The sequence below is a fragment of the Paramormyrops kingsleyae genome, chromosome 25 (genome assembly GCF_048594095.1).
Source record: "Paramormyrops kingsleyae isolate MSU_618 chromosome 25, PKINGS_0.4, whole genome shotgun sequence".
In the NCBI taxonomy this organism is placed as follows: Eukaryota; Metazoa; Chordata; class Actinopteri; order Osteoglossiformes; family Mormyridae; genus Paramormyrops; species Paramormyrops kingsleyae.
This window is the reverse complement of record NC_132821.1, coordinates 5,014,241-5,041,957: the sequence shown is the minus strand read 5'-3', so window position 1 is coordinate 5,041,957 and position 27,717 is coordinate 5,014,241. Positions and strand designations below refer to the sequence as shown.

The window sequence follows — 27,717 nt, the reverse complement described above, 5'->3', positions numbered from 1 at the left end:
CCTTGGTTCTGTTACACTTGTAACTTTTTTTTTCTTTTGATGATAGACTGAATTATGTGCTGAAAAGTAGTTCATAATTAAAAAATTATGTTATGATGTTGATTTGGTAAATAGGGACTGCTACAGTTTATGCACTTGTAAGCTAGGGCAGAGTGTAATTATGGTGTTAGAGATTGTCTTTGATTTCAGGCAGAATGGGAGCCTAATTGGATTGTGCCACCACTGCCTCTAGGTTGGGGGTCTGATTGCAGACCCTGGGTGTGTGTGCATTTTTCACTCTCCTCTTGTGTCTTCATGGGTTCCCTGTAGGCATGTAATGATTCCCCAACTCATGATTCGGTTCCCACCATATTTTTGAGAAAAAATAAAAGTGGATATTTTTCACATTCTCAAGTTAAATATTCCTTTTGTTAAATAAATAATAAAGGTTGGTATAAAATATGGCCCATTAACTCATTCCTTTTATTAAAAATGAGAAAAGTTCTTCACAAATAGGCCTTTTCTTAACTATTTATGAGCATTTGTGAAGGTTGTAGTCAGGCTTAAACATAAAATAATAATTTTACCACTACTGTATCTGCGTTTGTCATTCCGTGGTAAATGTGCCAGTTGCATCGGTTGCTGGTGTGAGACAGGCCAAGTTATTACGCCATCTGCTGTCTAAACAGAACAATTACAACTAGGAAAAACTTGGGTGATGCAGTCTAATAATAATCGGTTCATTTATTACCATGATTCGAATCGTCCTGAATTTGTACTGTGACTTATCATCGCATGCTTAGCTACCTCAAAAATATGCAGTTAGGAAAGTCTGTGTGTCTAAATTGCCATTGTGTGTGATTATGTGAGTGTGTCTTCCAAGGAATTTTGTTCCAGGTGTCATGCCTTTTGCCCTGTACTTCCTGGGATAGACTCCAGGTTTGCAGTCAGCCTTTATTCGATCAATAGACTGACTATTCAAATTAAATGAATCTGCCATCACCATCTCCGTTTGTCCGAGTTAAGCTGAGTTGTTCATATCAGATCACCTAGTTTGAGAAAAAATTACCTGGTCACCCTCACGGATTGCTCTGGAAAAAAATGTACAGGCGTTCCTTTATTAAACTTAGAGAAATCCCAAATGTTAGGTCGGTATCTACTAGTTTTCAAACTACAGTCCTAATTAATTTCATGGATTTTACCAAACAAGTCGTTCAGTCCAACTTGCAACGTTCATACTGTAGCTCAATTGATACAACATGTACAGCTCTGAAAGTTTTTGACTAAGGTTAATCCTTTTGTAGATTTCAAAAACAAAATCAGATATCTGATTGCTGTCTGAGTACTCTGGGTGATTTGATAAGGTATAACCCTTGTGGTTTTCTGCATGACCAAGGCTGATGTCTGACTTGGTGCTCGGGATCATGAAGGGTGACCTGGATGGCATCAGTCCATTTATGAAGCAAAGGTCCGGAAGTAACTCAAAATTCTTAAAAGTCGAACCAACCAGTTTGAAAAAAATTACCTAGGAGTCGATCTGAATCTCAGAAGTCGAACTGTGAACGCTGAAATAAGATAACTTAAATGAGTCATGCGGCACGTCTCTCAGCGGAAACAAAGGGTAACGCTTCAGTCTCAGCTTCACATTCGCTGTGATAGCATCGTGTATGTTTACACAATGTTTACCCTAACGTTGTGTAGTGGTTGTATATGTACCTGAGCGTGGTTTCCTAATTAAACCCTGTGTTCACTCGACTCCTGCTTCCCCGTTCCGTGCCTCATGACATTTATAATGGAATAATATAGATTTACTGCGTGAGTCTGAAAGCGTGTCATGCCAGGTGCTTGAGATTTGGCAACCCTGAAAACATACATTTGTGTTTCACCTAAGTTGATTTATATAACAAATAACATTACTTTATACAGTTGTTTTAAAAGCTGAAACAAACACGAAGTCACCAATGAACTACATCTATTTCTCCAACATGTTATATAATACTTAATGTATTTGAAAACTTTTCAGCTGTATGATTTCAGGACAGACCAGTCACTCTGTTAGGAATATTATGGCATTTTGGTTGCGGGTGTTCGCTTCGCTGCCGCTATTAACACTAGAGTTGGATGTCTTGAGACCGGTATTGGTTTCGAGACCACTTTTTCTTGGTCTTGTCACAGTCTCGACGGTCTTTGGTCTTGATCTTGTCTTGGTCTCGGTATTAGTCTCGAGACCACTTTTACGTGGTCTTGTCTTGGTCTCGGATCCCTCGGTCTTTTCTTGGTCTCGCTGTCTTGGTCTTGCTGTCTCAGATCGACATAGTGGTCGGGAGATTTGGAGCGAAAAGTATCCATGACACATAACGTAACATTTGATAATGCAACATTATTATTATTATTTCGCCTTTCACGCCCTTCAAATGCAACCAATCAATGATATACATGCATTTTGTTGTGATTCAGACATTGGCGCTCATCCAATCAAAATACGCGTTATATGCGCAAAATAAGTGTAGCGCTAGTTCAACGTTAGATCCAGCATCACAGGCTATAAGATGTTGCAATCTTTAGTTTTCCTGAAGTGCAATCAACCACTATTTTAAAATGTGAACTGTTTTCTCTCTCTCTCCTCTCTGAAAATATGCCTATTAACAGTGATGCGCGCTCTCTCTCTCTCTCTCTCTCTCTCTCTCTCTCTCTCTATCTCTCAGTTTTTAAGTATTTCATCTAACTGTATTAGTTTATCAGTCTGTTATTTGTCCATAATGTCTGTGTTCTATTGTTCTTGCCCTACTGAACAACAGGCTTGATATCACTGGCAGTGTGTTGTAATCACATGCCACTGCAGACATCAAGATGTCAGAATCTTTTAAGCCCTTGTCCTTATTTTTATTAATGCACAATTTGATCTGCAGTTTGTATTGGTATATAGTATTTGTAGTTTGCATTTGATTCATGTGACGTGTGCACATGTCTTTATATTGTTTGATTACAGTATTTTACTTAAAATGGTGTTGACTAAATAAATGTGACCATTGGATTTCAAATAACATCTGCATATGACGATGTGTTGACTTAACAGGCCTAATCCATTTTAGGGACGTTGATATCATACAGTGTCATTTGGCTAGTACTACTACAATGGGACATGATGCAATTTCACGTTTATAATTGTGTGTCTTCAATTTGATGTTACAATTTAATCTACAAATTAAGTATAATTGAAATCAGTTACATATTTCCCATTCTTTAGACAGTTGTTGGAGGTGTTTTGTCAGATGACTTTGGGACCAGTCAGTACCCGTAATGTCAGTCATCAACAGCACTCAAAAGTTAAGGGAGTCTTTTTTTTTTCAATCTCAGTCTCGGTCTTGGTCTTGTCTCGACTTTGTCTTGGACTTGACTTGGTCTGAAAGAAAAAAAAAACAGAAAAACAGAAAAAGTTTTTAACTTCCATGTACAACTTAGTTCTGCTCTAACTATCCAGTTTCTTAAAATCAGTAATCCATAGCACAGCAGTTAAGAGGTACAAATTCAAAATACAAAAAACTAAAATATACATAAAATATAAACGATGGTTATAGCATTTATTTTATGTCACTCTTTTGTTTTTGTCAATACAACATCAAAATTTCAAACAAATAGAAATTATGGAGAGCATTTTCCTATTAAAGTGCTTGCTGGATCAAATGACTGTTTGCGATGAGACAGGAAAAACTCTGGTTTTCTTCAGAGTAGGGGCTAGTAATGTCCATCAGTATTCTGTCAGCTTGTAGGCTTAATATAGCAGCGTCCTAAAATCGGAACATAACAAATGTGCAAAGCAAAAAACTCTAGCAGCTCTGAGTGAAGGAAGAGATGTTTGTAGCATATTCTTAATTTGTTTTCAAAATAATTTGGGCTTTGTTAGTAAGGCCATTTGATGCCATTTTCTTTGCTGGCTCCTTTCAGGACATTCTTTCCCAGAATTCCATTTCCTTGCATAGACAGGAATAAAGAACAATGACAAGCCTCTGTGGGAAAGCGTAGATTCCAGGCGCGGGAGGAGATGGGAAGGTGCGGGTGGACCACGGTGCCCTGAGAGAGAGAGATCTCCTCACCCCTTTGCGAGCCAACACATTCACTCAGGGCAGCAAGCAGCAGCTGTCCTTCATGTGCTCATGTGAAAAATAATCTCCTCTGATCCTTCCCAGGGACTTGGGGAACAGGCGTCCCCTTTTGTCAAGGATTGTGGAGGGAAAAAGGCAGAAAAAGCCTAATCCCTCATTCAAACCCCAGCCCCCTATCCTCCAAAAAATAAAAAATAGAATAAGCTGCCAGCCCCTTAAATCTTTCTGAGCAGAGAGCTTCACTGCAGGGCTGCCTCACATGGACTGTTGCTGGGAGTATTACAGGGACCAAGGCAGCTACCTCCACCCAGTACTTCAGTCCAGGTCATCTGAGCGAAAGGGGGGAGATGTCTAACGACACAGGAGATGGAGACATAGGCGAGGGACACTCTGTATTTTCACAGATGGAGCACAACATTGTGGCTGGATACTTAATCACTGCAGGTAAAGTCACTGTGTTTGTTAGGGTGACGCATTAAAAGGAGCATCCAGAGCACTGGAACCATAAATACCCTGTTCTGGGGTAGGCTACTAGGTGGCTACATGTCTGATATGTTGCGGAGGTTCAAACTCCTTATTTTCCTTATGAGGAGAAGTTAGCTGAGCTGAATCTGTTTAACCTCGAGCAAAGGAGACTAAGGGGGGACATGATCCAGGTCTATAAGATTCTAACGGGTCTGGATGCTGTTCAGCCAAATGGCTATTTCAATATTAGTTTAAATACTAGAACTCGTGGCCATACGTGGAAATTAGCGGGAGAACATTTTAAAACAAATTTGAGGAAGCACTTCTTTACACAGCGTGTAGTTAGAGTATGGAATAGTCTTCCTGCTAGTGTAGCGGAAGCTAAAACCTTGGGTTCCTTTAAATCAGAGCTAGATAAGATTTTAACAACTCAGCTATTAGTTAAGTTCTCCCCAAACGAGCTTGATGGGCCGAATGGCCTCCTCTCGTTTGTAAATTTCTTATGTTCTTATGTTCCTATGTGGCCGTGTAACTACTGCTGGATCTGCCGTTCCAACTTAAAAAGGTGCAGACTTTCAATGTGTCATAACTGAACACATGAAATTACGTGTGTCAGCTTGTATCAAGTATCATGAATGCGGAAAGTTGTTCAGCAAGTCCTCAGGTGCTGCCATTTTGATGTAGCTTGTGTGCAGGACAGTGAAACCCTAAATTGATTCTTGATCTTAAATAATCTCTTTAAAGTCTCTATAGAGATTTGTAGTGCTTTAATTATAAACTTAAATATTCTTTCAAAACTGAAAGTTTCTTACTGGTCAGGAGACCAGTCTCTATGGAAACCTTAGAGAGTACAATGAAATCAATTAGTGTGTGTATGAGCTTGTTTTTTTCATGTTTCAAATGTTTGCAAATGACCTACATGTCCTGTCTGTAGTGCGATGTAATCTCCATCTTTACATCTTTTAAGTTAAGTGCTTATCTTCTTAGCATATTTCATGTTATTTAAAAAAATCTAAATTATATGATAGTAGGATCAATAATCTGCAGCTCCATAACAAAATAAGATCCTCAAAAATGTGATTTAAAAAGGCTTTATGCCAAACCTGCACATGCGGTCTTTCCAAAACTCCCACAATTCTTTGTCATACACTTTAACAAGAGAACTAATCAGTGTCATGATTACAAAGGATTCATTTGTGGTTTAAACTGCACTTTTCTGAACAGGATTCAGAGCCGATTAAGGTGCTGGGTTCACTACAATGGACGCTTTTGTTCTGGAACATGGAAGCTTACAAATTCATATCCTCAGCACATGCGCTGGAGATTTTAAAAGTTCTTTATCCAACTGAAAATTATCACAAAAAGATCTATTTAATACTACAATATTGACAGAAAAATCCAAAACCTTTTTATTTGGAGTTTGGAGATGAAATAAAACATAATTAAAATAGATTCCGAGTAAGAAAAAACACAGCATATGTGTATTAATATATATTTAGATTAATACACAGTAACGTCTCACCCCTCTCTTGCAGGGGTAATCAGCATCGCGAGCAACATTGTGGTCCTACTCATGTTTGTCAAATTCAAGGAGCTGTGCAATGCGACGAACGCCATCATCATCAACCTGGCTTTCACCGACATCGGCGTCGCTAGCATTGGCTACCCCATGTCCGCTGCCTCAGACCTCCACGGCAGCTGGAAGTTTGGTTTCACTGGCTGCCAGGTGTTCCAGCTGTGTAGATAACCGAATCAGCCATGCGCAGTCGTACGGTCAGAAATCTAGATTGCAGAACCTGTCTTGGCTGAAGAGTCCCAGATATGGGCTGCTATGGGCTGTCACATCATGACAATCTGTGAATGACAAAATTAGGATTTTTAAGCAAAATGAAACTGTCTTGTATTTGTTTTAATACTTTCCTTATCTGAACCATAAAATTTTCAAAGAATTCTGTGAATATAGTCACAAATTAATGCTTTAGAATGCAGACCTTGTAATGATTAGTAGTTTACCTGGTTGCTCTTTTGGTGTCCTTAGATGGGATCAACGATGATTGTATCATGTAACCCAAAGCCATCATGTTACGTTAGGAAGTGCATGGCACTTCCCTCTTACCAGCTGATGAACCTTGCCACCACAGGTCTATGCAGCTTTGAACATCTTCTTTGGCATGGCCAGCATCGGACTCCTCACAGTGGTGGCCATCGACCGATATCTCACCATCTGCAGAGCAGATATAGGTACAGTACTCAATTGCTCTCCCACACGCCACTTGCCAGAAGAAAGACTAGGAACATTAAGTAGCACCGTTTTCAGCAGACTGAGGTATCAATGAAATTTCTTTTAACTTTCCTTTGAAGTATGTTCCTTTAGCTATTAGTTTATATGATTTTTATAAATTACATAAAATTACATTAGATGAAAAAATGGCAGTTGCTATTTGCAACCAGGTGTTAGTATGCAATGATATTATTATTATTATTATTATTATTATTATTATTATTGCTTTATGTTTGTTTCACAGTGTTGGCAGGGGGCAGGGACTTTGGAGGATTGGTGTAAATAGCCAAACAGACGGGCAGATGCTGTTTGCAACCGGTTTTTATGTACAGCTCTGGAAAAAATTAAGAGACCACGATATATTTTTTAAAGATCTGCATTTTTAAATCCTGATTTAGTCCCGATTCTGCTGGCAGAAGGCTACACCGTCAGGTAGGTTGTTTCCGGGCTCAATGTTTCTAAGTCAGCAGTACACAAGAACAAGGGGAAGTAGGAGACACTGGGAATGACCAAAAACCAGCCAAGTGAAAGGTGGAAGCAACTTTCTAATGCCAGAGGCGACTCAATTTCTCTGGCAGTGCCTCGATAGATTACAATCCTGCATCCTCCTATAGTCACTCAAGAAGTGACTGAAGCTTTTGACCAGGAGATGATGTCATCAGGTGGTGTCCAAATTTCCTTTGGTGTTTCGACCCTGAACCATGATGTCATTCAGTTGGCGGGTCGGCAGTAATGGCCAGTCACTGCCCTTCCTCTCCTGGCCTCCAGCTTAATTCCTCCCTCCTAATCCATAGCGAACAAGAGGCTCTCTCCGCTGCCTCGCCCAACCGGCGAGCAGCCTTCTTCCTCTCCCTCCCTGCCATTCCCAGCGCTGTAAGCGCCCTCCAAACTGACTGTGCAGGAAAGCCTCTGCAGCCGACCTCAACTGGGAATAGCCAGACTTGCCACCCTTTGTCTTTGCACTGCTGGACCAGGTCCTGATATTTGGTGCTCTTCCGTTCCGAGGCCTCGATACATCCATCCTCCGATGGGACCATCAATTCAATCAGGATGATCTTCTTGGCCTCCTTGGACCATATGACCATGTTGGGCCTCAGGGAGGTTTGGACCACCTGGGGAAAAAGGAGTATTCTCCCCATGTCCACCCTCATCTCCCATGATAGTGCTGCGTGCAGGAGGCCTTTCATGGTTTACTTGGAGGATGGTGGTCTCTCCCCCGCCCTGACGAATTGGATGGTGCAGGTCTCGTGAGAGTTTGACACTTTTTCCGTCTCTCCTGCTCCAAAATGTCGGCCAGTGTCCTAAGAACCTTGTCATGGCACCATTGATATCTTCCTTGGCTGAGCGCAGTCTTACCCCCAGCCAATATGTGCACCATTGTTCCTCTTTCTCCACATAACCTGCACAGAGGGTCCTCCCTCAGTCCCCACCTGTGCAGGTTTGTTGGTGTTGGGAGGGTGTCATACACTGATCGGAGCAGGAACGAGATACGGAAGGGCTCCAGTCTCCAAAGTTCAGACCAGGTGATCTTACGTTTTGCCAAGTCCCACTTTGTCATACTCAACATCTCGAGACATTCCTCCCTCCTCTTCTAACTGTCGAATCTCATCTTGGACCATGCCTTTCCTCTGTCTTTTGTCTGCCTTCCCCCACTGCTGGAAATGGATTGTTCCAAGTCCCTGGTACCCGATGCATGGGTTCCCGATGACGTCCTTCAACTTCAGGGTCTTTTCTGCCTGAGCCACCGCTGTGCCTGCTGCCCATTTGCGTCCCGATCGTGTAGTGACACCCGCACCTCAGATCTTCTCATTGGTGGAGTCCCTGAAGGTCATCACAGTCCTGCACTTTGCCACTTTGATCTGTTGAACAACTGGCCAGACCTAATGTAGAACCCTACTGACGTGAAGCTTGGTGGGATGCCAAGTCATATTCGTAGGTGCTTGTTGACTCGCCGCTCGATTCCTTCCACCGTTGTCATTGATACTTCAAAAATTGTCAGAAGCCACAAAAGTCGCGGTAGCAAGCCATGCTGGAATAGCCAGGCTCTGAACTTTCCTGGTAAGCCTGATCTTTTCATCTTCCTCAGCCATTCATCTGTCTGCTTTTCTATCATAGATATGTTGTTTCTATCGTTATGGGATGGATTGTACCACTTGCTGAGGCATTTTATTGGGTTCTCCTCAATTGATGGTATGGCCTCCCCCTGGACTTGCAGTTGGAACGGTCACTTTACCATTCCTTATCACCATGCTTCTAGACTTCTTCGGCTTGAATCTCACCCAAGCCCACATTGCCACGTCGTCTAGTGCCTTCAGGATCCATCTAGCTTGTACATGATTAGCTGTTGTGATGTTCAGGTCATCCATAAACCCTCTTATTGGAGGTTGGCGAATGCCAGACTCCATCATTGGCCCTCTGGATTCCTTCCTTGCAGCTGTTATGAGCAGGTTCATCCCTATGATGAACAAGATAGGGGAGATGGTACAGCCTATTATGATGCCCTTTTCCAGATCCTGCCACTGGATTGTGAAATGGCCAGTCTGGAAGTGCAACTTGAATCCTTCAAAGTAGTTGGTGATCATATCCTTGATGTGTCATGGAATATGGTAATGCTCCATTGCTACATTAATGAGGCCATGGGGGATTGCTCCATAGGTATTGACCAAATCGAGCCAGACTGTCACGATCGGGTTGAAGGCAAGCAGGGAAGCAGGGAAGAGGAGCCAGGAAGTAGGGTCAAACGTGGATTTATTACGGGAAGCAGGACCGGGGAAGCACGACAACAAACAGCAACATCAATGACCGGACTGGGGATACAAACGGGAACGCGGACTAAATACACTGAACTAATGACAACAATCCGAAACAGCTGTAAAACACTGGGATTCCACATGAGGTTAACGAGGGGGCGTGGCACACATTAGGATGGGACGGAGCGGGGTGTGACAGAATCCCCCCCAAAGGCACGCACACCAGGCGTGCCCGAGAGGAGGCGACGGACGAAACAAGACCGGGGAACAGGACCTGAAAGACAAAAACCAAAAACATCAACGAGAAACAGGAAACAAGACAGAGACACAGAACAAGAACAAGGACAGGAACCAAGACAAAACCCGACAAAGGACAGGGAACGCAGACAGACAGACAAAGAAGGGAGACACAGAGGGCACAGAAGGAACACCGAACGGCGACACAAAGGGGCCAGGAGTGAACACAGGAACCACAGGAGGAACAGAGGGACAAGGAGCAAAAACAGGCGGGATGGTGGGAAAGGGAGGCGGAGCCAGGGGAGCCAGAGAGAGCCCAGGCGGGCGACGGGCAGCGGCCGGAGGGACCGCAGGCGACAGGGAGGAGGGAGCAGGAGGGAACCACACAGGGGCCGAGGGAACGGGACGAGGGAGAGACGGAGGGGACATGGAGGGAGCAGGAGGGAACACCAGCGGAGGCAGGTAGGAGGGGGAAGCCGGAGCAGGAGGAGGGGAAGCCGGAGCCGGCCGACACAGAACCGGAGGCGACGCCGAGGACCGGCACCGAGGAACCGGGGAGAGGCCCCGAGGGGACCGCCGATCCAGAGCCGGAGGAGCCGCAGGCAGCCACAGAGCGACCGCCAGGGGCCGAACGGGCGAGCCAGGGGGCAGGGCAGGCGGGACCCGGGCCCGACGCAGGTGTCCCCGCCCTTTCCGGGAGACTGAGAGGCGGGGACCCGGCTGGGGTCTGTCACACTGGGGTGATGGCGGAGGAGTCACGGGGGAAGCCACGGGGGCAGTCACAGGGGAAGCCACGGGGGCAGTCAAGGCAATCCCCGAGGGGTCCCACTCAAGCTCCTCCTCCAAGTCCACTGCGGAGGGAGGAGCATCAGTGCAGCAGTCAGGGACCTCCTTGGGGACAGGGGCCTTGGGAGGCTGAGCTGGGAGCTCAGGAGCCGTGGGCAGAGCGGCGCCATCAGGCGTGCGGCCAGCAGGGGGCGCCTCAGCAGGCGTGCGGCCAGCAGGGGGCGCCTCAGCAGGCGTGCGGCCAGCAGGGGGCGCCTCAGCAGGGGCCTCGGGGCTCGCTGTGGAAGGCACTGGAGTCACGGGGAACACAGGAGTCACGGGGAGCTGAGCAGGGGCCGTGGGTGCCGTAGCAGCAGCAGCAGGGGCCGTGGGCGCCGTAGCAGCAGCAGCAGGGGACTGAGCTGGGAGCTCAGGCACTGGAGTCACAGGGAGCACTGGAGTCACGGGGAGCACTGGAGTCTGAACAGGCGGCTGCACAGGGGACTGGGCAGGGGGCACCCACTCCAGGTCAGCAAGGGGTAGTGCAGCAGGAGCAGGAGGCACAGGAACCTCAGGGGGCGCTGCCGGCGCCACAGGAGCCTCGGGGGGCGCTGCAGGCGCCACAGACTCTGGGCCAACAGGGGGCGCCGCAGGAGCTTCTGGAGGAGCCAGCTCCGAACGCAAACGGAGCAGCTCCCTCAGGGTCTCCTCTGCAAGAATCAGCTGCTGGAGCGGGGACTCAGGGGTCACTGCTGCGAACTCCCTCCGCAGCTGCTCCAGGAGCGCGATTGCCTCCAGGGAGCCCCTTAGGGCGGGTTCACCCACCACCCGCCAGTACAGACCCTGGAGGATGAAAAATCTCCCAGCCATCTCCAGACAGGGCCGTGGCTCAGGAACCACGGGGGGCGCTGCCCGCTTCCGAAACAGCGGAACCCGCTGGATAGCGTCCTTAACGGACCTGGCCCCTTTAAGGGCCAGGCGCGTCCCGTTGAAGGGGCATGTGGCTGGCTCAGGCTTGGGCAGCGAAGTGGCGGTGACGTCACCCGCGAACACCGCTGGGTGGAGAATCGGGTGGGGATTCTCCTTACGCGCAGCAGGGCAAGCGGCGGAAAGGTAGACGGACCTGACGAGGAGCTCGTCCGCTGCATCCTCCTGTTTTCTTCCTCTCCTCTTCTTCCGTGTTGCTGCGGCTGTGCGGCCAGGCACCTCCGGAGCCGGCTTTGTTCGCCGGTCCGCTTCCGGCCAATACAGACCGGGGTCGCAGAACGCGTAGTTCGCAGGGGTCATCCTAGGGACTCCGGGTAGGTTATCCCCCAACTGGTGCGCCGACGAAGTACCTGGTTTTCTTTTTTGGAGTCCGGTCATTCTGTCACGATCGGGTTGAAGGGAAGCAGGGAAGAGGAGCCAGGAAGTAGGGTCAAACGTGGATTTATTACGGGAAGCAGGACCGGGGAAGCACGACAACAAACAGCAACATCAATGACCGGACTGGGGATACAAACAGGAACGCGGACTAAATACACTGAACTAATGACAAAAATCCAAAACAGCTGTAAAACACTGGGATTCCACATGGGGTTAACGAGGGGGCGTGGCACACATTAGGATCGGACGGAGCGGGGTGTGACACAGACAACTGTTAGGTTGCCTTTACTTTCTTTGGCCTCCCTTATTAGCTGGCTGAGATTGCCTGTGTGTTCTAAACATCCAGAAAAGCCAGGGATGCCACTTTTCTGGACTGATGTGTTGATGTACTTATTGTTCACCATGTAAGTGGTCAGCCTCTTTGCCAGGACAGAGATGAATATCTTGCACTCAACACTCAAGAGGGAGATGGTGCGGAACTGGCCAATAACAGAGAAGTCCATTGCCTTGGGTACAAAGCACCCTTCCGCTCTCTTCCAAGGTGCTGGGATTATGCCCATTGCCCAGATCCTCCGCAACAGCTTCCATAATCTGCGTAGGAGCTTTGGGCATCTCTTATACAGTATACCTTGTAGGGTATAGCACTTGGTCCTGGAGCTGATGCTGACCGAGATTTCAGTATGATGTCCTGGACTTCTCTCCATGTAGGCTCCCTGATATCAAGCTCTTCCTCTGGGAGTTCACTTCTTCCAATCCTTGGGTGGATGTCCAAGGCTTGGGTTCTAAGTGGGTCACTGTGGCTTTCCTTGAGGAACTCTTCCACAACCTCTTTCGGGCTGGTCAGTCTCCCAGATCTTGCTTCGTCCAGCAGAGTCTTAGTGAACCTGCATGGGTCCTTGATGAACTGAGCTCACTTGGCCTCCTTCTCCTTTCTCAGTCTCAGAGACCTTTCTGCAATTTTCAGCCTGTGTAGTTGCCCTCAGAACTCAGTGGTCAGATCTTTAATGCCCCCTTTTACTTCTGAGGTGGCTTGTTTATACTGCCTGTTAAGAGTCTTAAGTTCCCTTCTTAGCTGCAGGTGCTCATAAATAAGAGGATGATCTCAAGTGACCTTCAAAAAGAATGGAAAACATTAAGTGGTGTGAAGTGCACTGCTAAGACAGTATGTATCAGGCTCCTAGAAGCAGGACTGAAGACCCATTAAGCAAGAAAGAATCTCTTCATCAATGCAAAGTAGGGAAGAGCCAGGCTTGAGTTTGTAAAATGTATATCTCACACAGGGACATACCCATAAACTAAGAAATGAGTGAGACTGAGAACTCTATTTTGACAATCTAACGCAAAGTATAATTGATTGTTACAGATTGTTACAGTGGCGCATTTGCCTGGCAAGCCAGATTGCATTTCACATGAGGAAACAGATGTGCTGGTGCACGAGGTGAAAATGCACAAGTACCTCATCTCCGGGAGCAGCACTGTCCACTTAAGCCTTTTTGCACCAGTGGAAAATAGGCCCCTGAAAGTTTTGCTGTGGACGCTTAATTTATTCCAGAGCTGCATATTTAGAGGAACAATGTTTTACATCCTAGGATATATTGAATATTGACTTATACATTTTATGTTCACTTTGAGAAGTACAGTATAGTGATTGAAGCACCAAGATAGGTAGATAAAAAAAAATGAGAAAAAGGATAACAGAGAAATATGTAAATAAAGGAACACCAGGGCATCACATAGTGACTCTCACCTTTATTAATTGTGAACTTTTGTTAATTGACCAGGTCATACCCTCATACATTATTTGAACTGTACCCTGAATAGGATACTCTGTGCATTTGATGATGGCAAATTATTGCATCTCATGTCTGCTACTTTCTCCCAAAAGGACAGAAGATGAACACAAGCTCCTATACCTTAATGATTTTAGCTGCCTGGACCAACGCCCTCTTCTGGGCCTCCATGCCCGTGGTGGGATGGGCGAGCTACGCCCCAGATCCCACCGGGGCCACCTGCACCATCAACTGGAGGAACAATGACTGGTGAGTGTTTTTTTTTTTGTCTGTCAGGCACCATGCTGACATTCTCCACCCTGCTGTTCAAACTAAGCACTGCTATGGCTGTGCAACCTGTTATTTCATGTACCAAAAAAATATGCAGGTAAGTTGATACGACTTTCTATTGTCTTGATATGATTCATTATTAAAATAACTATATTCAAAGCCAAATTAATCACTGTGCATTTCAAGACAAATAGTCGAATCAGATGCTTTGAATGTTTTGTTTTACTCAGCAAAATGATGGACGTAATGTCTAAGAAATTCCGTTTTCTGTCACAATTCCTTTACAGTTAATGCTCTCTGTAACAACACATTAAGTATTAACAACAACAAAGTATCGTCCAATTTGGTTATTTATTACATGATGCGCAGTATTACATTTTCATCATTAAAAAGTGCAACTCCCGCATTTTGTAATACCACAATATGTAATAATTTATTATAAAATGCAGGGAAACTCATATTGCATTCAAGATGTCTATTACAAATTGCGGCAGATTATTATAACATGCAGGTGCTGTTACATAATGAAGTGAAAATTTGTTGCATTTTGTTGAATTGTTACATAATGCAGTATTATTACATAATGCATTGTTACACCCCCTTTGCAGGTCTTTTGTTTCCTACACCATGGCCGTAGTACTTGTGAATTTCCTCATTCCCCTGTTGGCCATGTTTTACTGTTACTACAATGTTTCTACGTCCATGAAGAGATACATTTCCAGCAACTGCCTGGATGTCATCAACCTTGACTGGTCTGACCAGATAGACGTCACCAAGGTAAGCCAGCAGTGCCCATTCGCCTCACAATATCCTTTTACTTGCATGACATATCTGAATATTTACCATATTATCCACCTTTCTACTGTATCTTCCAATTACAGTAGAACCTTGGAACTCCTCTTAACTCAACCAACTCAGACATTGAATGGGTCTATTGAATTTTTTCTGACTTGCACCAAAATCTTGGAACTTGACCATTCCTGCTAAAACTTGTATGAGTCAACTGTACCAATATGGACCTCGAACGGGTTGGTCGAGATAAATTTAACTGCAACTCGACCGGAAACTCAGAACACGACAAAACAAAACAGACCTGCTAAAACTTGTATAGATTGAGACGCGTCTCTGACGAGTGGAAACAAAGGCAAATTGACCTACTGGGATGCTGATGCCTATGAATCACTCTCAGTCTCGCAACATGTGAAAGCTGTGTTCCTGGGTTTGGTATGAAATTTTTTTGTGCTTTACAGTATCTAGAGTACATTTAGGGATACAGTAATTATAGCCCCTAAGAAAGTGAGCAGTGATAGCAGCAAACCAAAGAGGAAAGTAGTAAGAGTGACTGTAGAACTTAAAAAGGAAACGATAGCAATACTTGAAGGTCGGGCACGTATATCTGTGTGGGATTGTAATTTATTTCATGTTTATTGCTTTTGTATGCGATTTTTCATGTGCGTATTAGTTTTATATTGATTGTTAATGCTTTTTATAATTAGTTAGGTAGGTAGATAAGTTTTGATAGGCAATCACTTATGGGTCTAAGATTAAATTCATTTGCATTGTTTTTATTGGGAAATTCCACTTGCAACTCAACCAAATGCCAACTCAGCCAGCCTTCTGTCTTCCAATGTACCACTGTACTTACAGTATCTGAGTCACGGTTTTGGAGGCCTGGAACTTGGGGCAAAACAGCATATTGCACAAGGTAGTGCTACAAGATGGATGGAAGCAACATTATTATACCCCTTTAAAGAGGAAATTTATAATAGATATGTTTTCAAAACAAATGGTTATTATCTGGTTCATGATGTAAGTCAAAAGACTCCGTCATAATTCACTTGTACACAAAACATTTTTAAGTGTTTTAAGACTTCCAAGGTTGGTGTAAGACTGAAGGTTAGGTCTCTGTGCCCAGCTGAAGGTCTCTGGTACAAATCATGTCACTAGTTCACAAACCAGTTTCTCAAACCAGTCCGTAGGGCCCCCCAGCCAGTCCACATATTTGTCATTATATTACAAAGTCTGACAGTATAGTAGCCCCCCCGTATACACAAGTGATACATTCCAAAACCTACCATGGACAATAGCGATCTCCACGCCCACGTTTATAATATGATTTTCGTGTACTTAACAGTGTTGGGGAAGTTACTTTTAAATGGTAGCTTTTCAAGCTACAAGCTACTTATGACTAAAAGTAGCTAAGCTACAGCCAAGCTACTATTATAATACAGTAGTACCTCGGTTCTCGAACTCACTAGAACTCAAATTTCTTGAAAGTCGAACAAACCAGTTTGACCTAGAACTCGATCTGAATATCAGAAGTCGAACCGTGAATGCTGACCTAATATAAATTGTACATGCCAGGAAATGAGTCATACTACAATGCAATTCTTACTTGAATGCCTTCTTCACAGACTGAACGATTAACCAAATAAAGCAGCGCAATGTTACAGTAACTAACAATGAATAAACCACTAACTTACGTGTACTATTAGAGCATTTATGTCATTTATTTAAACTTTATTTTACCAGGTAAATTAACTGAAAACCAGTTCTCACTGCTTTACGTGATATTTGGGAGAAATAGCAGATTACGCATCGGAACTGCCAGGGATGCAAACGTCAGCCAATAAGGGCAAAGGTGTGTCGTCACGAAGGCGGTTCCAGTTTGTGCAGCCGGGTGAGAGGTCGCAATGCATCTAACAGTAATGCATTGCGTCAGGATCAGAATGCGTTGCTTTGTAGCGCTGTAAGCAAGTCGAACGCACCCAATGACCGTACTGGGGAAACCAACTGAAACGCAGACTTAGTACAGAGGACTAATGACAACAACCAGAAACAGCTGATCACATGGGGATCCCAGACGAGGTTAATAAGGCGGCGTGACACACGGAAGGAGCGGACGATTGGGGCAGGACAGGGGTAATGTTGGGATAAGATCTTTATCGTTTTGGAAGCCATTAAGAAAAAAATGCTCTTCTTGTTTTATCCTGTTCATTTTGTGTTTAAATGCTAAAGAAAATGTAAAAAATAATAATATTTAATATGTAATTTTGGGGGGCCGGGAACCAATTAATTGGTTTTCCATTATTTCTTATGGGAAAAATTTTATCAGAACTCGAACTTTTTAGGATTCGATCCGGAGTCCGGAACGGATTAAGTTCGAGAACCGAGGTACCACTGTATAGTAATTAGCTACACTGCAAGCTACAGAGAAAAAGTAGCTAACTACATCAAAGCTATTTCATCTGGTAATACTTAATATTTGTGCTATAGGATACTCTTAAATCAACTTAACTAAAAAATAGGAAACATGATGTTAAAAGTTGAAATGAAACTATATTTCTTAACAATGTAATGTCAAATCACAATAAGGTTTCAAAAATCTTTCTGTATTTGGTGTAAACCAAGAGTTTTTCACAATTGCTTTGTGAAAATTAGAAGGGTTACAACAAAAACAAGAGATTTTGAAAATCTGTGCCCGTATGCATTTTAATGAAAGTGTCTAAAATATTGTTTGCCGTGAAGTATTTTTCAACCCTTTAACATCCATCCCAAAGTATTCCTCAAAATTATCATGTATAGTATACTGTATAATAAAATTATATCATCTTTAAGCCATATTGTTTAATGTTTTTAACCTTTTTCTCACCATTTTCTTAGTTCATTATTGTTAAAACCTTTTTATCACCATTTTAGGCTGCTGAAACACAAATGCATGCTTTACTGTGACCACTGCGAACAGTCGCCTGAGCATGAGATGAATGAATGAATGAGCGTCTCATGGGGATGCTTGCGGAAACTGTCATACAGTCACGTCATCATAAGTTGCAAAGGTCACAAGTCAATGATGTAGTATTTTTAACGATGTAGCGTTTTACCAAGCTACATCGCTATTTGTAAAAAAAAAAGTTAGCTACTTGGAAAAGCTACAGCGTTTTTGAAATATCTGTGCTACTGATAAGCTACTGAAAAAAGTTAGTAGCGTCGCTAATGTTAGGTAGCTACTTCGCAAGATTGGTACTTACATATGGTAATTGAGAAATTTTGCATAGTAATACATTGCCAACATTAGAAGCAGTATCAATAAAGTACATTGTTCATCATTATACAGTACTGTACAGTACTGTACTTTTTCAAATGAAAGAGATTCAATTTATCCTAATTCTCAAGAGATGATGGAGCAATGACAACCGTGCTTTTTATATCCCTCAAAGGAAAAAATGAAAAAAATGTATTGTTACACATTTAACTATTTTTTTCACAGACCATGGTAAACTGTGAATACAGTTGGATTACTGTACTAGCAAAGTTTCCAGTCTGTTGAGAGTAACTTGCTTTCAATTTGTAATTTGAATGACAGTTTAAATGGACAATAAATGCCACACAATCAAGCTTAATGAGGCTGTTTCTCAGTTACAGTAGCTTACTTGACAGAGAAACACAATAGACTGTCCCATTTACTCTCTATTGTTATCATCAGATGTCCATAGTGATGATTCTGATGTTTCTTGTGGCCTGGTCGCCATACGCCATCGTGTGCCTTTGGGCATCCTTCGGCGACCCCAGAACAATTCCCGCTACCATGGCGATCATCGCACCTCTTTTTGCCAAATCATCCACCTTCTATAACCCCTGCATATATGTGATTGCCAACAAAAAGTAAGTCCTGCTTATGCCTTCTTTCAGAAAATGAGCTACTGTATAACTAGCCAGACCACTGTGATGCAAAACACTCATATATGCAATGGTGTGAAAAAGATTAATTATTTTACTTATATATCTTGTATCATTCCATTCACAGATGAAACGGGCCTGGTTCTGGCACTGATTGAACTACTTTAATGTCCTCTTTCTGAGTTTTTCAGGTTCAGAAGGGCCATTGCCGGGATGCTACGTTGTCAGACACGGCAGCAGATCACCATCAACCACCATGTTTCCATGACCATCTCCCAGCTGCCCCTTGCACAGTGAGACCCCCTGGGAGATGGAGCTGGCCTGGTTGGAGCTCGGAAAGATGACCATCTGGAGCTGGTGAATCTCACTTTGTCATGAAGGTGGTAGCTTGTATAAACCAGGTCTCTCTCATTTAAAACCAATAAAGCGAAATGAAATTGATGTCAAACACTGATGGCAGTTAAATTGATGGCAAACCAAAGCTCAACAAAACAAAGTTAAATCATAATTAAAAAGTAATCTGAAGCAACAAAATACAAAGTATTTGCTCTGTTCTGTCTGTTCTATTTTACAGAGTGAATACCCATGTCCCGTTCAGTGTGATAATTCAGGCATTATAATATGACAGAACATACAAACGAGGTTGGACTGTGCTCTCCAGATCAGTATTGCTGTTCTGTCATTTATGTGAGGTATAACATTCTTTCTTTGTTTTGGTAGTATGTGTCTGCTATATTCCAAAGCTGTAGAAAATGTCTGTTAAGTATATTAAATAACAATCGAACAGTCCATTAAAATCAAATATACTACTAATTTGTTTCATTGGTCGTTTACTTGTCACTGACCGTTATCTTCATCAGATAACTTTTCTATGAATGGCTCACTGTCTCAGCTTCAAACAGAGATGGTTACAGGTATTAAAGGGCTGCAGGATGAGAGTACTGTTGACATTGTAATGCATTTGTTATTTGTGCAATGAAAGCTGGATTTCTAACAAGTGCATTTTTAGTGTCAAATAATCGGTTCATTTGATTGATAAGTTATGTTAATATGAGTCAGATCCTGCAAATTCATGTGTAAGCTGTAAGAGAATGTGAAGAATTGTTTTTTTTCTCTGAGATGTATTTATGCATGTAATTGTCTGAAAACATCAAAACAATCCGTGTTATGATAGACGTGACATACCATCATAATGTAAAATGTCATGAAATAGAAGGCAGTGTACAAGTTTTTTTATTTTTTAAGTAAAGAAGCATAAATATGTATATGTAAAGGAATGCCTCCTTGGAGACAAAGAAAAAAAATTAACAATACATGAAAAGTTAACTTACTTTTTTTCCTCTTGAGCTTCCATATCAAAGATATCACTGTGCTTCATTCCTTGTTTGATTCTCTTCTGGGGGGGCTTGATAATGGCCAGTTTTCCTGCACATGCATGAACCAGAAGGGGCCTGAAGGAGGTGTTTGCAGCTGCACACTCCTCAGAAATTACTACAGCCATGGTGTGGGAAATGAAAAACTTGAGGAGGGGGCATGTAGCGTGAAAGAAAGCACAGTGAATTTACACATTATGTCTGTCATTATATTGAGTAAAACATAGTCCATTGAGATGCTCTTAATGTTTTTTATTTTTCTTGAAATACAGATTGATAAATGTAAACAATGATAATGCTATATATACCAAAAAAGGGGCTCTGGAAAAAATTGAGACCACAAGAAAATTTTCAGTTTCACTCATTTCTCAATTTATGAGCATGCGTCTGTGTATAATATTTTTCAGTTATTAATTTTGCATACTCCGGCCTGGCTTTTCCCTGCCTCTCATTTATGAAGGGCTTCTTCCTTGCTTTATGGGTCTTCAGTCTTGCTTCTAGGAGCCTGTTATGAACTGTCCTAGCAGTGGACTTCATACCACTTAATGTTTCCCATTCTTTTTGAAGGTCACTTGAGGTCACTATGGTTTATGAGGCACTGCTGGATAAGTTGACGGTCATCTCTGGCATTAGAAAGTTGCTTCTGCCCTCTACCTGGCTGGTTTTTGGTTATTGCCAGTGTCTCCTGCTTCACCTTGTTCTTCTACTGCTGTCTTAGAAACTTTGAGCCTGGAAGCAACCTGCCTAATGGTGTAGCCTTCTGCCAGCAGAACCAGGATTAAATCAGGATTTAAAAATGCAGATCTTTAAAAAATATAGCTTGGTCTCTTAAGTTTTTCCATAGCTGTATATGTATATATACACTGCTCAAAAAAATAAAGGAACACTTTGAAAACACATTAGATCTTAATGGGGGAAAAAAAATCTAGTATAAAAAATATCTATACTGATATGGACTAGGCAATGTGTTAGAAATGAATGGATGCCACATCGTTTGATGGAAATGAAAATTATCAACCTACAGAGGGTTGAATTCAAAGACATCAAAGTGAAAAAATGATGTGGCAGGCGAGTGCATTTTGCCGAAATTTCATTGCAGCAACTCATAATCATACTCAGTAGTTTGTATGGCCCCCATGTGCTTGTATGCATGCCTGTTAATGTCGGGGCATCCTCCTAATGAGATGATGGATGGTGTCCTGGGGGATCTCCTCCCAGATCTGGACCAGGGCATCATTGAGCTCCTAGACAGTCTGAGGTGCAACCTGGCGGCGTCGGATTGACTGAAAGATGATGTCCCAGAGGTGTTCTATTGGATTTAGGTCAGGCAATCGTGGGGGCCAGTCAATGGTGTCAATTTCTTCATCCTCCAGGAACTGCCTGCATACTTTCACCACATGAGGTCGGGCATTGTCGTGCACCAGGAGGAGCGCAGGACCCACTGCTCCAGAGTAGGGTTTGACAATAGGTCCAAGGATTTCATGCGGATACCTAATTGCACGTATGTCACGTCTGTCACATGTGCTCAAAGTGAACCTGCTCTCATCTGTGAAAAGCACAGAGTGCCAGTGGTGGACCTGCCAATTCTGGTATTCTATGGCAAATGCCAATCAAGCACCACAGCACAGGGCCCACTAGAGGACGTCGGGCCCTCAGGTCACCCTCATGAAGTCTGTTTCTGATTGTTTGGTCAGAGATATTCACACCAGTGGCTTACTGGAGGTCATTTTGTAGGGCTCTGACAGTGTTCATCCTGTTCCTTCTTGCACAGAGGAGCAGGTACTGGTCCTGCTGATGGGTTAAGGACCTCCTACGGCCCAGTCTCGCTCTCCTAGAGTAACTGCCTGTCTCCTGGAATCTCCTCCACACCCTTGAGACTGTGCTGGGAGACCCAGCAAACCTTCTGGCAATGGCACAAATTGATGCACCATACTGGAGGAGTTGGACTACCTCTGCAACTTCTGTAATGTGATAAGGCTTTAGCATGTTTACATGACATACCCGGGACTTGCGCTTACAATCGGCAGTGTCAAAAACATAATCCGTATCACTGAGTTTCTTGGAAATCATGTAGGCTCCCGAAAATCGTGCCTGAAGAGAGGAATGAGGCAAAGACAACAAAACCAACATGCGATCTCCAACCTGAAAAGAGCATTCGATCGCATTCAAATCATAGTGTGACTTCATCTCTTTCTGGGAAGCAGTCAAAGAAGCTCGAGCACAATCCCACGCCGCATGCAACCTTGAATGAAGCGATTCAACATAAGCCGAGACAGGTTTAGGCTGAGCAGCCGGTACAGGCGACAATCATTGCTCCTGTAACAACTTAAGCGGTCCACGAACAGAGTGACTGAAAACTTCAGGGTAATGAGTTGTCATACACATGAGAGCCAATAAGTAACTATGTCCTGCACAAGACTTCGGAAGAGGACCCACACAATCAACCAGGATATGTTCGAATGGTTCTCCTACCACCGGTATAAGTCGAAGCGGTGCAAGGGGAACCACCTGATTGGGTTTACCAGACACTTGACATTTGTGACAAGTGCGACAATACAAAATAATACCTTTAATACCAGGCTAAAAGAAATGTCTCAGAATGCGCTCATGTGTCTTACTCACCCCCAAGTGACCGGAAAAAGGATGGTCGTGGGCAAGCGATAAAACTTGTTGTCTAAATGGAGAAGGGACAACCACCTGGTACACCGCATTCCAGGAGTTCAGTGATGCAGTAGGAACCCATTTCCTCATTAACCTCCTGAGACCCGACCTATTCATTTATGTGCATTGTAGTGGACATTGTATTTTTGCATTTATTTTTTCACTGATAATAATAATAATAATTAATAATAATAATTGATACTTTATTGATCCCCGTGGGGAAATTGTTTTTACGCCTCCCTCAACTTGCTCTTTGTAGAGCAAGCTGTCCGCGAAGGGCAGCCACCCGTAGCGGCGCCCAGGGAGCTGGGGATTGAGGGTCTTGCTCAAGGACCCGCAGACGTTGTTGATGTTGATGTTGTTGATGTTGGGAAACGTATTTATTCTTGTTGTGCACTAAAGATAGATAGATAGATAGATAGATAGATAGATAGATAGATAGATAGATAGATATAGATAGATATAGTACTTTATTAATCCCTCGGGAAGGTTCCTCCAGGAAATTTAGTTCCAAGGCTACCGTCACTTCAGCGCCATCTTGCCAGCAGGCCATCAACCCAACCATACATATACAAACATCACATTACAGGGGGTAGACAGGTCAGGAAGACAGGGGAACAAGATTACGTGAGGAGAGTGGAGGTGAATAAAAAAAAACAGTCCCCAGACTATACTCCAGTAGGGAGTACAATGTAGGAACAGAAAAAAACACCTCAGCAACATAAGCACATAGTCACCACAACATTAAAGTCGAGACTTGCAATAGGGGAGGGGAATGGGGATGAGGAGGTAGTCCAGCATAGACAAACATCAGTCTGATCCTGCAGCCAAACGGCGCTGGTCACAGACCCGCTTGTTCACGCTGGGGGTATGAAGCGGCGAAGGCGTGGGATGGGGGTAGGGTGTCCTTGTGGTTGGGGGAAAGGAATGCAAGAGAGTCTCACTGCCTCGTTCTTCAGGGGGAGTTGTTGAGCTCAGCAGAGGCCTTGGCCAAGGCCCGTGCTGATTAGGGGGGAGCCAAAAGCAGATAGAATGGGGTTGTTTGGGTTTTCGGGCGAGAAGCTGTAATTTCTCAGCTCCTCTAATGTCCATCCTTTGCAGAGCCGTGAGCTTCTCCGTGATGTTATCAAATCTGCGGTCCATAGTCACGGTGATGTTATCAAATCTGCGGCTCCTTCCTGGGCATGGCTGCCTCCTTGGCATGGTTGCTGGCCCTCCTCCCCGGGTGGTGGCCTGGGGGGGTCTCGGGCCTCTCCGGCGTGGGTGGGGCTCTCTACCGGGGGCCGGTCGGCTCCCGGCCGCCTGGAGTCCTGGGGCCCTGGCTCTGGCCCGTGCGGGAGCGGCCGTCCCCCTCGCGGGGTCGGCTGCCTGTTGCCTCTGGTTCTCTGGGGCTCGTGCCCTTTTGGCTGCGGGGGGCTGCGCCTGGGGTCTCCCCCCTCCTCCTCCTGCTGGGGTGGGGACGCGGCTGTCGTGGGAACGTGGGGCCTTGGCTCTTCTGTGCTCTTGGGGGGCTGTGGACGCCTTGGGTCTCCTGGGCCTGTCTCCGCTGGCCTCTGGCTCTTGTGGGGTGGGGTTACGGCCCCCCGCCCTTGCTATCAAGTACATTCCATGGAGAAATTCACATGCACCCAACACACGTATACGTGTTCACACACATCCCCCACACAGAAGAACACACATGCAAGCCCACTTCCACACTCCCTTCCAAGCACATGCAACAATTTTGGATGTCTGTATATCTGTTTTATTGTCTTTAATTCTGGTTGTGTCTTTGTATTTGTCCATTTTTGGTTGTATTTCAAATGCTGTTTTTTTTTTTTTTTCCTTGATATGTGCTTTTTACGTTACTCTTGTCTTTCTTAGCCTCTCTCCCACTGTTGTCTCCCCCTTTGTTCGTTTTGTTTTTTTCTCCTCTCTCGCCTCCTTTTTAATCTTTCTCCCTACCCCTTTTCTTCACTATCACTCCCTTCCGGACAGCTCGGCAACTGGAATATTTTACATGTGTTAAAAATAAAATATAATAAATATACAAATAAAAAGAAATTGACCAACATGAAGGGCCTATACAGAGTCTATAGAGCCCCTCATGGCAAAGCAAATATGTCTGACACAGCAGTGCATTCAGACCATTATTCTGCTTGCTAAAGCTGGCGGACAGGACACATTTAAAAAAAAAAAAAAAAAATCTGCGGTCATTAGACACTGTGATGTTATCCAGTTTGCGATCTATAGCCATAGTTTGAGCGCCAACAGCTCTGCCAAGTCCGTCAATCATCCCGGCCAGCCTAGTTGGGCTTTCAGCGGCTGTCACCGTTTTCTTCAATTTCCGATAAGCCAGGGCAATGCCTAATCCAATCAGCATCAGACCTGTAATCATGGTTCCGAATAGATAAATGTCTTCGATGTCCTCCACGGACAGAGCTGCCAGACACACGACCCTCCAGAAAAGAGGACATGCTGTGAAATTAAAATAAGAATAAATTTTTAAAAATCTAAATTGTAAAATGTCTTATTTCCTCCAAAGACAAATAACCTACAATTGAAGGACACTTTTTTTGGGTCTTAGGAGGTTAAGACCTCGTTTTTCATGAAATAAAGAGGGGACTGGGTAGAGTTAATATTGCTACCCTTGGATAATCGAAAACAGTAAGCTAGAGAAGGATCAGCCTTCTGAGCTTTGATTAATTCAGCTCTGGTAACATCAGTCAATGTGGGAGCATCTGCACGAAGATCGCTGTCTTCCGACAAAGACGAGCTGGCCTTACCCTCAGCGGAGTTATCACACAAAAACGAATCAGACAAGTCAATTACATCTCGGTATTTCCGTGCCTGAGCTCTGGTTATTGCACAAGCTGGAAAGATACTTGAACTCGGACTTTCACATTGGAGTTTTTCCTCCACCTCTAACACTGAGTTTATGTCCTGGCATGTGATAATACAGGGTTTCCTCTAGTGACTTATCAGAAGCACCCGATTTAGGTGAGGCTTAAAGCTGCAGGAATTTTAGGAACTGTGGCAGCTTGGATCAAAAACTGGCTAACTGATAGGAAGCAGCGAGTAGTTATTAGAGGCACTATGTCACAGTGGGCCTCCGTTTATAGTGGGGTACCGCAGGGTTCAATTTTAGGACCACTATTGTTCCTAATTTACATTAATGATATTGACACGAATACATACAGTAAACTGGTTAAATTTGCAGACGACACTAAGGTGGGCGGGGTAGCAGATACTAATCAAGCAGCAGAGAGGCTTCAACGGGATCTGGATTTAATTAGCGAATGGGCTGATACTTGGCAGATGAAATTTAACACAGATAAATGTAAGGTAATCCATGCAGGGAGCAGAAATATACAGTACAGATATTTTATGGGTTCCACTGAAATAAAGGTAGCTGATTACGAGAAAGATCTCGGTATGTATGTTGATGCTTCCATGTCCCACTCTCGCCAATGTGGGGAAGCAATAAAAAAGGCGAACAGAATGTTGGGTTATATCTCTAGATGTGTGGAGTTTAAGTCAAGGGAGGTGATGTTACACTTATATAATTCCTTGGTAAGACCCCACCTAGAATACTGTGTGCAGGTTTGGTCACCATACCTCAAGAAGGACATTGCTGCCTTAGAAAAGATGCAACGAAGAGCTACGAGAATGATTCCTGGTCTTAGAGGAATGTCTTACGAGGAGAGGTTAGCGGAACTGAATCTGTTCAGCCTTGAGCAAAGGAGACTAAGGGGGGATATGATTCAGGTCTATAAGATTCTAACGGGTCTGGATGCTGTTCAGCCAAATGACTATTTCAATATTAGTCTAAATACTAGAACTCGTGGCCATAAGTGGAAATTAGCGGGAGAACATTTTAAAACAAATTTGAGGAAGCACTTCTTTACACAGCGTGTAGTCAGAGTATGGAATAGTCTTCCTGCTATTGTAGTGGAAGCTAAAACCATGGGTTCCTTTAAATCAGAGCTAGATAAGATTTTAACAACTCTGAGATATTAGCTAAGTTCTCCCCAAACGAGCTTGATGGGCCGAATGGCCTCCTCTCGTTTGTAAATTTCTTATGTTCTTATGTTCTTATGTGATCCAGTATGTACAGACTTAGGTGCGGCTGAAAAAACACTGGGAGCCCGCCAAGACAGAGGGGAGGCAAAAACAAACATGAGTTAGTGCAAACTCGTCTGCTAATGTAGCTGCTTCGGACAAACTAGTCAGCTTCTATTCATTCTAATAGATCATAATTTTCTCAGATATACAATTCTTAAATTCTTCTAATAAAATAAGTTCTTTCAACTGTTCAAATTCAGAGACCGTACTGGAGGTACACCACTTTTCAAATAACACTGATTTTTCTCTGGCAAATTCCTCAAACGTCTGCCTGTTGGTTTTTCTGAGCTGCCTAAAATTCTGCAGGCACCAGTTCATAAGCCCGCTGAATAGTGGTTTTGACGACTTCATAGTCAAGGCTTTGTTCCAGAGTCAAAGCTGTACACACATCCTGGGCTTTTCCTACCAACTTGCATTGTAACATCAATGACCAGAGAGACTTAGGCTAATTTAAGGTCGTGGCAATGCGTTCAAAGATAGGAAAGTAAGCATCCACTTCATATTCTCTAAACAGTGGTACCAGATTGACCTGCCGACTGACATCAAACCCAGGGACTTCACCTACCGGGGAGCCCTGAGGAGCGCGCAGAGAGCAGATCCCGCCTTCTCCGGGTTGTGTCGATGCCTGCGTCATAGGAACCGGCTTGGGTTGCTCCATATTCAGCTGCGCTAAGGCAATCTCTTTATCTGCCTCTACCTGCAAAGTGCGCAAATGCAAAAGCTATGCCTGGTTCTCCTGTTTCTTTATCTCCAGTTCCAACTCCTTTAGTCGGATGGCTAGACTTCTAGAGCAGGCCCAAAGCTAGACCGGTCATCCCGCTCACCTCCGCTACGGGTGACTGTGCCATCTGAGGAGCAACACCCGTCGCCTCCTCCCTCTCAGGCAATATACCTGAG

The 27,717-nt window shown here is 44.0% G+C and overlaps 1 protein-coding gene across 1 annotated transcript; it reads left to right on the top strand.

Moving 5' to 3' along the window:
- The first annotated feature begins 4,465 nt into the window (after positions 1–4,465).
- rrh (retinal pigment epithelium-derived rhodopsin homolog) lies at positions 4,466–19,304 on the top strand. The gene is made up of 7 exons (XM_023793781.2): positions 4,466–4,526; positions 6,083–6,273; positions 6,689–6,788; positions 13,831–13,984; positions 14,614–14,782; positions 18,489–18,667; positions 18,874–19,304. The coding sequence occupies exons 1-7, from the start codon at positions 4,487–4,489 to the stop codon at positions 18,977–18,979; spliced, it is 939 nt and encodes a 312-aa protein (XP_023649549.1). The 5' UTR covers positions 4,466–4,486; the 3' UTR covers positions 18,980–19,304.
- The last annotated feature ends 8,413 nt before the right edge of the window (positions 19,305–27,717 follow it).

Coding starts and splice junctions, on each gene's coding strand:
- rrh (XM_023793781.2), top strand. CDS start 4,487: ATGGAGCACAACATTGTGGCTGGATACTTAATCACTGCAG. Junction 13,985..14,613: donor AACTGGAGGAACAATGACTG/GTGAGTGTTTTT, acceptor CCCCCTTTGCAG/GTCTTTTGTTTCCTACACCA. Junction 14,783..18,488: donor ACCAGATAGACGTCACCAAG/GTAAGCCAGCAG, acceptor TGTTATCATCAG/ATGTCCATAGTGATGATTCT.